Source organism: Leptonychotes weddellii, chromosome 1 (genome assembly GCF_054177405.1).
Source record: "Leptonychotes weddellii isolate Sample4059 chromosome 1, ASM5417740v2, whole genome shotgun sequence".
Lineage (NCBI taxonomy): Eukaryota > Metazoa > Chordata > Mammalia > Carnivora > Phocidae > Leptonychotes > Leptonychotes weddellii.
In genome coordinates this window covers 99,502,211-99,516,260 of record NC_138369.1, presented here as the reverse complement: position 1 = coordinate 99,516,260, position 14,050 = coordinate 99,502,211, and the positions used below count along the sequence as shown (strand labels likewise).

Here is a 14,050-nt window from a genome sequence, read left to right as displayed (position 1 = left end):
TTTCTGATTCTAGGGGCTTAAGGTGAAATAGGGCGAAGAGATTGAATCAGAAATCAGGAATACTGAGCAACAGTGGTCATCTGTAGGCGATAATTTCACGAGTTGGGAAAAGGAGGGAGGGAGATGAGGGAGATGGTCCTAAAGAAGTCCTAGGGTCCCACTAACTGTCACAGAGTAAGTTCTCTTTAAGAGAACTGTAATTAATCAGAAGCCCCCGCCCCCACACTCAGCCAAGAACTCTGGTAGGTCCAGGTAGGGAAACTCGGAGTCAGGGGAGGACGGAGCTTGCAGGCTGGGTTGCGTGTGCCGGTGGAGGTTGCCCGCTGCAGAGAACCTGTGAGGTAACAATGGGAGACGCTGCACTTTAAAGCCTAGAATCAGGACGTGCCAGATTGGTTCCGAGTAAAAAACAGTCCTATGAATGTTTCTTGTGGGGGTAGTCAGCCGCCGCCAGGCTCCACCTCTCCCGGGGCCTTGGACGACGTCCCACCTCCCCAAGGCGGCGGCGGCCCAGCCTAAGTCTGCGGCTTCCAGAGGCACCCGCACGCACTGAAGCGCCTCCTGCCGCGTGCCTCCGCAGCTTCCGAGAGGCGGGCGGGCGCCTAGTGCGCAGGTGCGGGAAGCTGGCCCAGGGCTTCGAGCCAAGCCTTCGCAATTACGCCCCCGCCTCCGCAGGCGCTACCGGCCGTTTACTTTTGAACGGCGGCCGCGCGCTCTTTCCCATTGGCGGACGCTACGCAGTTGAATGTTGCCGGGAGACTGCGCCTGCGTCGTGAGGCTCTGCGAGGCCCCGCCCCGTCTGGGCACCTGAAATCTCTCAGGGCGGAGGAGGGCGGGGACGCCAAGCATCTCGGGGACGCGGAGTCTGGAGGCAGTAGAGCAGTTCTGGCCTGTTGGAGTAGGTTGGTTTCCAACTTCCCGCGGTGAGTCTAAGGAGCGTCTCTTCGGGTTCGAGAAGGCATCTCTGGGTCCCTCTTTGCCTGTAAGCGCAGGCAGGTGTACTGGGTATGTTTGGTGGAGAGTTCCAGGGGCTTGATGATGGAGAGGATGGGCATGGGTCCTGCATTTATTCTCTCTCGTCCCAGAGGAGGAGGTTGCGGAACCTCGTTTTCCTCCGTCCCGTGTGTACGGAGCTAAATTTCCGTGAGGGAGCAGGCCGTGTGTGGTGGGGAGGGTGAATGAGAAGAGCGGGACTCCACAGACCTGGTCTGCCTCGCGTGGTTTCGGGTCGGGGGGCGCCGGGGCGGTGGAAGTGCATTAGGAGGGAGGCTCGGGAAGATTTGTCCTAACCCTTGGAGAAAGGGAAGGGTGCGGTTATGTTGAGGCCCTTCTTTGTGAGAGGTTCTCATGAGACTTAACAGTGGGTGTAATTATGCCCATTTTACAGGTGTGAAACCTCAGTTCTGAGGGGCAATAGGAAAAACTGACCCAGGACGCCACAACATTTAAAAGGCAGAACTGAGCGATGTAGAGACGTATTGATGGGAATAATCTAAATCAGTATTTGTAATTTTAGGCTGACAAGATCTTTCACTCCTATGGATGTTTCTTGTCTTCAGGTTAACTTTAAGAAGTCTAAAATGCTCACGAATGTTCGCTCCGTCATCACCATTGTTGGCTAACATTTTCAAGTACTCGTAAGATACTTGACGCTACAAAAAGAGGTCCTTTGTGACAATATTTGGTCACAGGATTGTTGGGATTTTCAGTGTACAAGTGATACCTCTCCTGCACCAACAACTGTTGATATTTGTCACTATTTTTATAAAACACAATGAGGCATAGGGGAGATAAACATCAAAGAGTGAAATAACCATTCCTGTGATGTCATATTTAATACATTCTTCGAGAATGTAAATCTAAAATATTAAGATAAAATTTTTAATTTTAGAATACAAATAAAAGAAACTGAAAAAGTTGGAGAAGATCAAGTATATTCAGTCACTAAGCCAGAAGTTCAGCAAAGTTAGGTAAGCCCTGAAAGATTAAGTGAATACAAAAGAAATCCTGGGTAAATTTTTTTAAGTATGTGATTTAAAGTGTAAGTTGAGATTTTTAAAGATTTTATTTATTTATTTGAGACAGAATGAGAGAGAGAGAGCACATGAGAGGGGTGAGGGTCAGAGGGAGAAGCAGGCTCCCCGCTGAGCAGGGAGCCCGATGCGGGACTCGATCCCGGGACTCCAGGATCATGACCTGAGCCGAAAGCAGTCGCTTAACCAGCTGAGCCACCCAGGTGCCCAAGTTGAGATTTTTAAATCTTGGGAAAAAAGACATGTTGGTGTATAAAATTCAAGCCATCTAGGAGGAGCATAAAGTGAAAACAACCCCCTCATCTGACCTATACCTTAGTCACTTTTGTATACCCTTTCAGAAATTTTATGAGGATTTGTGTACATCTAAACACACAAATGGTATCATTTTATACATACAGACCTGCAAGTTGCATTTATTACTTAAGTTATCTGGATACCTTTTTACTATGCATTTACATACTGATTTGCATTTTTTTGATGACTATGTAGCTATCCTTTGAAGTAAGGTACCATAATTTAGTCTGGCAAGGTGAAATTTTGATTTCAGGTAATGTTAGTTTTAACATTACCTTTCAGCAAACATATTGCTGAATATATTTTCACTGTGAAAAGTACTGAGGAAAAAGCAATGAAAATCTGAATTTCTCATTTCAGTTCTTGGTTAAATCACGTAAGTAGTTTCTTTGTTAGTTTGGGGAAATAGGTTGATGTCAAAATGCAAGAACAGTGCAAATGGGCAGAGTTAAAGTCATATCTGACCATAGGATTTTTTTTTTTTTAATTTGAAAGAGTTATGGTGACCCTTCATTATTTTTGTATATTTATATGTGCAAAAGTATCTTTAAAATCTTGCCCTAGGTATATGGATGGCACAGTTGTAGTATTTCTAAAGTAATCTTGAATTGCATAAAATGTGCTTTGTATCAGTTAGGGCGACAAAGATGTGAGACCCCATCAGAATTTTCCCAGCCTTATAGCTGACTCACACTATAAGTTCTAGAGCAACTCACTTAACCCTATAATGTAAGCATAATTTTCTTCAGAGGTTGTAAAATGTAATGGATGTTTTATTACTATTCATGTTTAAAGATGAAAGGCATTATTAGTGAATTAAAATTAAAAAAATCATTTACACACTACTGTGTAATAGAATGGATAATGATATTTTTTTTGTACTGTTCTCCATAATCTATTCCCAGTACTGAGCACCTATAATATGCTAGTTAGACATTATGGAGGCTCTGTGCTCTCTCTCTCAAATAAATAAATAAAATCTTAAAAAGAAGGGAGTCACTAGGTCCAGTCGACACTCAAGGGAACGGGATTACAAAAGGACATGAGTACTAGAAGTGGAGGTCATTGGGGGCCATCTTGGAGGCTGCCTATCCCAGATAGCTAATGGCTTATTTATTTAAAGAGCTGACAACTCTTGGGTCTATCACTAGCAATTTTGTTAATTCATTGTTTTCTTCATTTATTTTTATTATTTTTCTTCTGCCTTTCCTAGGTTGGTTTTCCTTTTTTTCTCTTTTAAAGATTTTATTTATTTGACAGAGAGACAGCAAGAGAGGGAACACAAGCAGGGGGAGTGGGAGAGGGAGAAGCAGGCTTCCCACTGAGCGGGGAGCCCGATATGGGGCTCGATCCCAGGACCCTGGGATCATGACCTGAGCTGAAGGCAGACGCTTAACGACTGAGCCACCCAGTTGCCCCTAACTCTTTTTCTTTAGATGAATCCTTTTTATATTCCTTTTGTTTGGTAATGGAAGTATATAGCTTCAGCTCTGCCCTATACAATTTTTTTTTTAAACCCTATAGATTTTCCTAAGAGTATTTTTGTTTCACATGAATAAAGTACATCTTGGCTGGGTACATAATTCTTAGGTCATATCCTTTTCCTTCTAGACCCTGTGGACATTGCTATATGATCTTTCAGCATTCCTTGTTGCTTTGGAGATGTTCTGGTTATGTACCACCATGTAACAAATATCTGAAGGCTTGGCTGGCTGCATGTTCATGATGACTTTTTCGCTCACATGTCTGGTACTTCATTGCTTCTCTACTTTTCCTCTCTTGCCAGCAGAGTAGTCTGAACTTTGTTTTACATAGTGATTCATGGCTCTGGTGCAATAACCTGCCAGGCTAATTAAGGGCTATACCCAGAACGGTCATAGCATCCCTTGTACTTTATATCCTGTTGATCAAAGTAGTCACATAGCCTGCCCGGGTTTTTTGTGGGGAAGAGATTTCATCTTTTGATGGGGGAGTACCTCTGAAGCCACCCTGTGGAGGAGCATATGTGGGAGATGATTATTGTGGCCATTTTTGGAAATTAAAATTTCCCAGAAGAGAATTCTGAGACCATTGTTTTTTCTTTTAGATATCTTACTTTTTTGCCTAGATGCTTGTAGGATTGTCTCTGTCTAAAATTTTATGTTTTTAATTAGATATTAATAGTTGAAAATAAAATAGCAGTATTTAGGTTAATAATGAAAAATAGTAGTCCCCTGCCCTCAATCTCCCCACTCCTGCTTCCTGCTCCCCAGAAGCAACCACTTTCATTTAATGATTTATTTTGGTATCTGTTTATAGATTTTTTTTTTTAAAGATTTTATTTATTTGACAGAGAGACAGCGAGAGAGGGAACACAAGCAGGGGGAGTGGGAGGGGGAGAAGCAGGCTTCCTGCAGAGCAGGGAGCCCGATGCGGGGCTTGATCCCAGGACTCTGGGATCATGACCTGAGCCAAAGGCAGACACTTAACTGACTGGGCCACCTAGGCGCCCCTAAGATTTAGTTCTTAAGCACTGTTTCCTTCCTTTATTCCCTCTAGCCAATATAATTGTCATTTTCTTAGTTTGGCCTGTTAGAACAAAAATACCATGGACTAAATGGCCTAAACAACAGATTTTTCACAGTTCTAGAGGCTGGGAAGTCCAAGATCAGGATGCCAGCATAGTTGGGTTCTGGTAAGAGCTCCCTTCCTGGGGTGCCTAATCACCTCCCAAAGGCTGTACTTCTTAATACCATCACATTAACGGCTAGGATTTCAACATGAATTTTGGGGGGACATAGGCATTCAGTCCATAAGTCATGTTTTTTGGTAAAATCAGTATTTAATATTATGACTAATATGATAAATGAGCCATATATTTCCTCCCATTTCATGATTCTGTCACTTTTCCCAAACTTTAGTTTTGTCATCACCTCTCAGTATGTTCAGACACTTGAAATACTGTCAGTTCCGTTTCTTAAAGATCTTTTGGATTCCTTTTGGATCTGTCTTCTTTTCCCAGACTAGTTCTTTAGGCTTCTGCACAGTTGTCCTGGATTTAATTTCACCATTAATCTGGTGAGAATTCTTGCTTTTCTTTTCCAAAATTTATTTTTCTGGGTATAGAATTTTAGGTTGGAAGCCATTTTTTCCTGAGAACATTGAGGGCATTGCTTCACTGCCTTCTAGTTTCCAGTGTTGTTACATACATACAACATAGATAAATCCAAGACATTCGTCCTAGAAGATATACATAGGTAAAGTTTTTGCTCCTTTTTTCCCTCTCAAAAGTCTGAGCTGGATATAGAAAACTGCTGGTGCATAAAATTTCATACTAGTTTCCGGAAGGACTAGCTTCTAAGCATGAAAACCACCTTTATCTTCTGTTTCTAGGGCAATAACCAGAGTCAGAAAGTTGCTGGCCTTACAGAGTTGTTTTTAACCAGGCTTGCTTCTGTTAACCAGTTCTGACTTGTCATAAATTTATTGCCTAAAATCAGTTTTTAAGAGCAAGAAGAGGGTCATCCAAGAGTCGGATTTCATTTCTGTGTCTTCAAGTTAACTACAAACTTCTAATTAAATTTTATTAAAAATGTTTATGTACTGTGAAAGTTAACTTTTGAGACCATATTTGCTTTCTATTTTATATGAGCTCAGGAGATGACATTTTCTTTCAGTATTGTTATAAATATCTTCATTGTAAACAAAGTTGAGCTTTTGGGGTCCCTAAATGGGTCTCAGGGAAAAATGTTTTCTAGCCTTTTGTCAAATAAGACTTTAGAGGGAAAGGTTTGATTCTGTTTTAGGCCTAATTTTGGCACTTAAACATTAAATAGCTCTAATATTAAATCTAAATTGAATATATGTCCACTGATCAAATGTCATTTTTCCCCTGCAAAGTGCTGTTTTGTTTATTCCTTCATTATGAATTCTGACATCACTAAAATCCTCTGAGAAACATGTTTGTTTTTCATGGGTGGTTTTGTGTGATTATAGAGCTCTCTGTAGATATGGTGTAAAGTCATGAAATCTTCCCAGCATGCATTCTCTTGGACTTATCTGCAATGAATGTCATCTTCTGTACTGTTGCCCAATTACTTAATTTCCCGGAATGTTTCACAGTTGAAGCTTAGGATCTGTGTGACACATTTTGACTCAATAGCGTTCTGAATATTGTCAATCTGAATGGAGTAATTTTTGATAGACTCTCCTGTTATAGCTTTTCCTAAACAAAGTAGAGATTTTGCTGTTTTTTAAAAAAACAAAAAAGTAAGATCTGACATTAACGTTGGTTTCTGAAGGGGTAGTGTTTATTCAACCAATGTTGAGTGAATCCTTACTATGTGTTTAGTGAATACATTTAGTGAATACCTACAAGTTCTGTGTTTAGACACAATTCCTGCCCTTATTGCAGGCTTACATCCTAATATATAGGAAAATGTTACAAAATTCTCTTAATAACTCCAGTTAAATACCATAAATTGGCAGGACAGCATTCAGTGAGATTAATAAGAGACCTAATTTGGGAGGAGGCAGGGCCCAATTTGAGACTTGAATAAGAGTTTGATTTTAAAAATGTGAAGGAGCATAGAGCCAAAAGTCTAGAGAGGTTTTTAATAGTTAATAAAAGTACACAATTATTTGTAGATGTCTTCTCAAATTACTCATCTTAAAAGTTAGCTTTATAGAGGATGATTTGGTAACCTTTATATTTTACATGAATGAGACTTGGGTTTTTTGTTTTGCTCTTTAAGGTTCTCTAAATGGTGGTGTAACTTGCTTTTTCTCTATCAGAGCTAAGTAATTCCTGGAGATTGTGGCTTGAATTTGAGGATAGGTACAAACTAAGACTGTAAGACGAGGTAGGGTACAAAACTGTCAGGCTTTTGTTGTTGGAAATGTCAAAAGTATCTTGCCAAGAGGTCAAGTTACTATTGCTGGGTTTCTTTCATTAAGGAAAGAGGAATAATGATGTCCTTTACCACTAACGCTCTACTAGTCAGTAATTCATAGTTAACCCCAATCAACACTTCATCTTTAAAACTGATTTTTATTGGAAGGACTAATTAAAAAATGTTTTTCCCTTCCAAATCTGCAAATTAGAATTATTACTTTGGAATATTAAACTACGCTGATCCTGGACTTTAAGCATACTAGTATTTCAACTGAAGAAGCTAAGAAATTTATAGTAACTGTTACTAGAGAAATTTAATACCTTGCCTTAGGAACTATGGTTGAGCCAACTGGGAACATGAATTCTTTTGAATTAAAGAATATAGTTTTGCTAATCCCAATTTGTTATTTAGTAGGAATGTTTAATCTTGCCTATTTTTGCATAATTAAAAAAAAAATCCATTGGACACCTGGGTAGCTCAGTTGGTTAAGTGTCCGCCTTCGGGTCAGGTCATGATCCCGGGGTCCTGGGATCGAGTCCCATATCGGGCTCCTTGCTCAGGGGGGAGCCTGCTTCTCCCTCTGCCTGCCACTCCCCCTGCTTGTGCTTGCTCATGCTCTCTCTCTCTGGCAAATAAATAAAATCTTAAAAAAGAATCCTAACTTATTTTTGAGTATAAATGATGCACATTACATTAGTTTCATGTGTACAACAGTTTCAGCAACTCTGTATTCATTATGGTATGCTCACACAATTATAGCTACCATGTCACTATACAGACCTATTAAAATACTGTATTCCCAGTGTTGTACCTTTCATCTTCATGCTTATCCCATAACTGGAAGCCCGAACCTTCCTATCATCCTCTTCACCCATTTCACCATCCCCACGCTCCCCCTGACCACAACCACTTTTGTTCCTGTATTTATGGATCTGTTTTGGTGTTTTTGTTTGCTCATTTATTTTTTAAAAAGATTTAATTTATTTTAGAATGAGAGAGAGCACTAGCAGGGGGGAGGGCAGAGGAAGAGGGAGAGAGAGAATCTTAAGCAGACTGTGCTAAGCAAGGAGCCTGATGTGGGACTCTATCCCATGACCCTGAGATCATGACCTGGAGTTGAAACCAAGAGTCGGACACTCAACCAACTGAGCCATCCAGGTGCCTCTGCTCATCTGTTTAGGTTCCACATATAAGTGAAATCACATGGTATTAGTCTTATTTTGCTTAGCATAATACCCTCTAGGTCCATCCATGTTATTGCAGATGATAAAATCTCATTTTTCTATGGCTGATTATTATTCCATTGTTTCTATATATTTATCATACACACACACATACATATATATGCATACATACACACCAGATCTCATCTGTTCATTTATGATGGGCACTTCTACTGCCTCCGTATCTTGGCTATTGCAAATAATGCTGCAGTGAACATGGGGTGCATACGTCTTTTGGATTTAGTGTTATTTTTGTTGGATAAATATCTAGGAGTGGAATTACTGGGTTGTATGGTATTTCTATTTTTAGTTTTTTGAGGAACCTCCATACTGTTTTCCAGTGATTGCACCAATTTACACTCCATCAACAGTGCAGGATTCCGTTTTTTCCACATCCTTGCCAACACTTATTTTTCTTGTCTGATACTAGCCATTCTGACAAACCTAAGGTGGTGTCTTGTGGTTTTGATGTGCGTTTCCCTGATGATCAGTGATGTTGAGCATTGTGTCATGTCTGTTGGCCATCTATATGTCTTTGGAAAACGGTTTATTCAGGCCCTCTGCCCATTTTTTAATTGGATTGTTTTTGGTGTTGGGTTGTACAAGTTCCTCATATATTTTGGATATTAACCCCTTATCAGATAGGTATCATTTGCAAATAACCTCCCATTGCCTTTTCATTTGCTGGGCAGAAACTTAATTTTGGTGTAGTTCCAATTTATTTTTGCTTGTTTCCCTTGCTTAAGGAGACATATCTAGAAAAATGTTGCCAAGACCAATGTCCCCATAGATTATTTTCTATGTTTTCTTGATGGAGTGTTCAGGTTTTACATTTGGGTATTTTAATCCACTTTGAGTTTATTTTTTTATATGGTATAAAAAAAAGTGGTCCAGTTTCAGTCTTTAGCATAGAGCTGTTCAGTTTTCCCAGCATCATTAAAGTGATTATCTTTTCCTCATTGTATATTCTTGTCTCCATTGTCAGAGATTGCCCATGTAAGTGTGAGTTTATTTCTGGGCTATCCTGTTCATTGATCTTTGTGTTTTTGTACCAGTAAAAATACTGTTTTAACTACTCCAGCTTTGTAGTATAGTTTGAAATATGGGATTGTGGTACCTCCCACTTTGTTGTTCTTTTACAAGATTGCTTTGGCTGTTCAGGATCTTTTGTGGTTCCATACAAATTTTAGGCTTATTCTAGTTCTATGAAAAATACTATTGGTATTCTGATAGAGATTACATTGAATCTGTAGATTGCTTTAGGTAGTATAGACATTTTGACAATGTTCTTCCAGTCCAGAGTATGGCATATTTTTCAACCTGTTTATGTTGTCTTCAGTTTCTTCCATCAGTGTTGAATAGTTTTCAGAGTACATGTCTTGCACCTTCTTGATTTATTCCTAGGTATTTTATTCTGGTAAATGTGGTTAATTTCTTCCTGCTACTGTTAAGTGTATAGAAATGCAACAGATTAATTTTGTATACTGCAACTTTACTGAATCTTCATTTATTCTATCTAAGTTTTTTGGTGATCTTTAGGGTTTTCTATATAAAGTATCCTGTCATTTGCAAATAATCACAGTTTTACTTTTTTTTTTTTTTAACCAACGTAGATGCCTTTTCTTTTTTCTTGTCTGCTATGGCTAGGACTTCCAGTTCTTGTGCATAGTTTAGATTTTAGCACTTAGAATGTAAAAATTGCACAGGTTATCATTAAGTAGACTTCAACAGAACACTGAATTTTACTTTTGCATAGAAGCAAACTTAAATAACTTTAATTTGAAATATTTACTACAAATTAGAATTGTTTAGCATGATTTTTGTCCCAAAGTAAGCTCTTAAAAATGATGTCTATATTATTAGGAATTGTATTACTTAGAAAGCTGTATTTAGGGCACCTGGGTGGCTCAGTTGGTTAAGCAACTGCCTTCGGCTCAGGTCATGATCCTGGAGTCCCGGGATCGAGTCCCGCATCGGGCTCCCTGCTCAGCAGGGAGTCTGCTTCTCCCTCTGACCCTCCCCCGTCTCATGTACTCTCTCTCATTCTCGCTCTCTCAAATAAATAAATCTTAAAAAAAAAAAAAAAAGCTGTATTTAAAAATCTTAAACATCTTAATTATCTTTTAAATGACAAGCACAGTATATTAATAGTTTTGAGGTTAACACCTAAAACTTTATATGGTATGTACAAGTGTCTTTGTTACATGGAGACTTAAAATATTTTCTTCTCTTGACAGGAAATGCACAATTTTGAGGACGAGTTAACATGTCCCATTTGTTACAGTATTTTTGAAGATCCTCGTGTACTACCGTGCTCTCATACATTTTGTAGAAATTGTTTGGAAAACGTTCTTCAAGCATCTGGGAACTTTTATATATGGAGACCTTTACGAATTCCACTCAAATGCCCTAACTGCAGAAGTATTATTGAAATTGCTCCAACTGGTATTGAATCTTTACCTGTTAATTTTGCATTAAGGGCTATTATTGAAAAGTACCAGCAAGAAGACCATCCAGATATTGTCACCTGTCCTGAACATTACAGACAACCATTAAATGTTTACTGTCTCCTAGATAAAAAACTAGTTTGTGGTCATTGCCTTACCATAGGTGAACATCATGGTCATCCCATAGATGATCTTCAAAGTGCTTATCTGAAAGAAAAGGACACGCCTCAAAAACTGCTTGAACAGTTAACTGACACACACTGGACAGATCTTACTCGTCTTATTGAAAAGCTGGAAGAACAGAAATCTCATTCAGAAAAAATGGTCCAAAGTGATAAGGAAGTTGTCCTACAGTATTTTAAGGAGCTTAGTGATACATTAGAACAGAAAAAAAAAGTTTTCCTAGCTGCTCTCTGTGATGTTAGCAATCTGATTAATCAAGAATATACTCCACAAATTGAAAGAATGAAAGAAATAAGAGAGCAGCAACTTGAATTAATGACACTGACATCATCTTTACAGGAAGAGTCTCCACTTAAATTTCTTGAAAAAGTTGATGATATCCGCCAACATGTGCAGATTTTGAAACAAAGACCACTTCCTGAGGTTCAACCTGTTGAAATTTATCCTCGAGTAAGCCAAATATTGAAAGAAGATTGGAGCAGAACAGAAATTGGACAAATTAAGAAACTTCTCATTCCTGAAATGAAAATTTCTTCAAAGAGGATGCCATGTTCCTGGCCTGACAAAGATGAAAAAGAAGTTGAATTTTTTAAGATTTTAAACGTTGTTATAGTTACTTTAATTTCAGTGATACTGATGTTGATCCTCTTTTTTAACCAACACATAATAGCCTTTTTAAATGAAATCACTTCAATATGTTTTTCTGAAGTCTCTCTATCTGTTTACCAAAGTTTATCTAACAGTCTGCATGATTTAAAGAATATGCTATGTCACACTTTATATTTACTGAAGGAATTCATGTGGAAAATAGTTTATCGTTGAAAATTCAAATCTGAATTGTTTAAATAGGCTTATTCTGTACAGCAGACTAAACCATTGCTAAAGGGAGAAGTAGGGTACGATGGATAAACAAAATAGCCAACTGACCTATCAGAGTTACAACAAATATATAGAAATATGTTAAACCATCCATGCTTCTTAGATGATGGAAATATGTCAGTTAGAAATCATACATAAGGTGTCTAAACCAGAGTAGTATCTAGTTCACTTGCTTTAATACATTAGCCCATTTACTTTATTGCTGTGGCATTGAAACATTCCTGTATCATTACTGTCTTTTAGCATTTTTTGTCTTTTAGCATTCTATTACTGCAGTGGTTAGTGTTGCAGTTCTTTATGTATAGTTTTTAGATTAAAAGATGGCAAAATCCTTAGAGTGTATAGGCCTTTATTTTGATGTGGCTTGAAAGCCTTTTGCCAAATAAGGATGGTGAGTAGAGGTTTTAAATTCAAGTAGCAAAGTCTCAAAGTGTTAAGGGATTGCTTACATTAAGGATATTTTTGATCAAACATACCTGAGGCATTTATGTATTTTAAGATAGATTTAAGAGCCCTACAATGTTTATCAACATTCATTCCTGACAAAGTTACTGCTTTTGGAAATATTTTGTTAGGGAACAAACAGTGACCTTTTCAAATGATGGTCTTATTTTATTCTGTGGTTTGTGTAAGTTTGACTTTTTGGTTAGTGCTTTAGTCTTGCCAGTCAAATCAGTTCTTAGATTAAAAATTCAAAACGTTACCAGCATAGTATATTGTTGATATATTCCATCATTGGATTTAGGTGGCATCATATTAACTCTATTTGTCTTAAAAATGGGCTTTTCTGCTATTTGCTTAGGCTATTATCAAAGTACCAATAATTTAACTTTCTTGAATTTTGCTTAAATGGGAGCCTGTGTAGCTCTTAAGTCAAATCCCTTTGATTAGTTTCCTTATTGTTAACAGGGACTGGAATTGTGGTGCTTGTGGTAGGACTTTTGTCCATGAAAACTGTAAGTAAAAGGTCATTTGTTTTCCAGAATTCCAAATTGGCTGTTGCTCTTAGATCCATTCCCTAGGAACCCTATCTAGTTCAGAGACTTTTCAAGTCATTTTAGGGAATGCTCCTGGTTCTATACTACATATAAATTATAATGAATTAATATGGCTGTAGTTCTAAAATGCTCCTAAAGTCTTATCTGCTGAGAATATCTTACCACAAAGGTGGCTGGCTCTATCAAGTAAAATATATGACCAGAATCAGAATATATATCTAGCACAGTTAACAATCGTGTGGGCAAAGAACATTTGGAGGGTATTAATAGAGGTGGTGGGGGGAGCTAAATATTAAGGTACTGAAATATAAATACAACATATTAACTTTAGACTGAAGTTGATTAGTCACAATACAAAAATGCCACAACTTTTTTTTTATTTATTTATCTGAGAGAGAGAATGGGAGACAGAGCATGAGAGGGGGGAGGGTCAGTGGGAGAAGCAGACTCCCTGCTGAGCAGGGAGCCCGATGCGGGACTCGATCCCGGGACTCTAGGATCATGACCTGAGCCAAAGGCAGTCACTTAACCAACTGAGCCACCCAGGCGCCCCATAAATGCCACAACTTTTTGAATACGTTTATTAGTAAGCACTGAAATTTTATTAGCTATTTGTGTCAAGCACTTAATGTCACATGTCTGAAGTAGGTATTAACTTCTTTCTGTAGATAAGCAAACACAACAAAAAGTGATTTGCCCAAGGCCTACAGTCAGCATATGGGAGACAATGTCTTTCCAGAGTTCCTGCTGTCATGCTACCAAAACTTTAAGCCAGGATTTTTATTCAATTAGGACTAATTTATGTCTAAGAATCATCTATAAGATTGGAACATATACACACATTTTAGGTTTGACATTACCATTTTGTAAGTTGCCAGTTCTTAGACAAAACTGAATTTTATGTAGTGTGCATGAATATAGTCAAGAATACAAATAACCGATTCTTAATACATGTTGTTTTTTAATTCTTACCTGGAGGATGAAATTGTAAAATTTAAAGTATATAATCTTGAAATATTTCTAAGTTTTATGTATAACAAAATATATATTTTAATAAACTTATTTTGCTATTTTATTTGCATTGAGTGGCTTAATAAGGTGCTCAAACTCGAGTGG

General features: G+C 38.2%; 1 protein-coding gene across 2 annotated transcripts; it reads left to right on the top strand.

The window, feature by feature from the left end:
- Nucleotides 1-767: 767 nt before the first annotated feature.
- On the top strand, nt 768-14,009 carry TRIM59 (tripartite motif containing 59). 2 transcript variants are annotated; one of them, XM_031037793.2, is made up of 3 exons: nt 768-923; nt 1,892-1,970; nt 10,665-14,009. In XM_031037793.2, the coding sequence occupies exon 3, from the start codon at nt 10,668-10,670 to the stop codon at nt 11,877-11,879; it is 1,212 nt and encodes a 403-aa protein (XP_030893653.1). In that variant the 5' UTR covers nt 768-923; nt 1,892-1,970; nt 10,665-10,667; the 3' UTR covers nt 11,880-14,009. The 2 variants fall into 2 exon arrangements, with proteins under 2 accessions (XP_030893653.1, XP_006742232.1); XM_006742169.3 differs by lacking the exon at nt 1,892-1,970 and having other exon boundaries at nt 770-923.
- Nucleotides 14,010-14,050: the final 41 nt, after the last annotated feature.

Coding starts and splice junctions, on each gene's coding strand:
- TRIM59 (XM_031037793.2), top strand. CDS start 10,668: ATGCACAATTTTGAGGACGAGTTAACATGTCCCATTTGTTACAGTATT.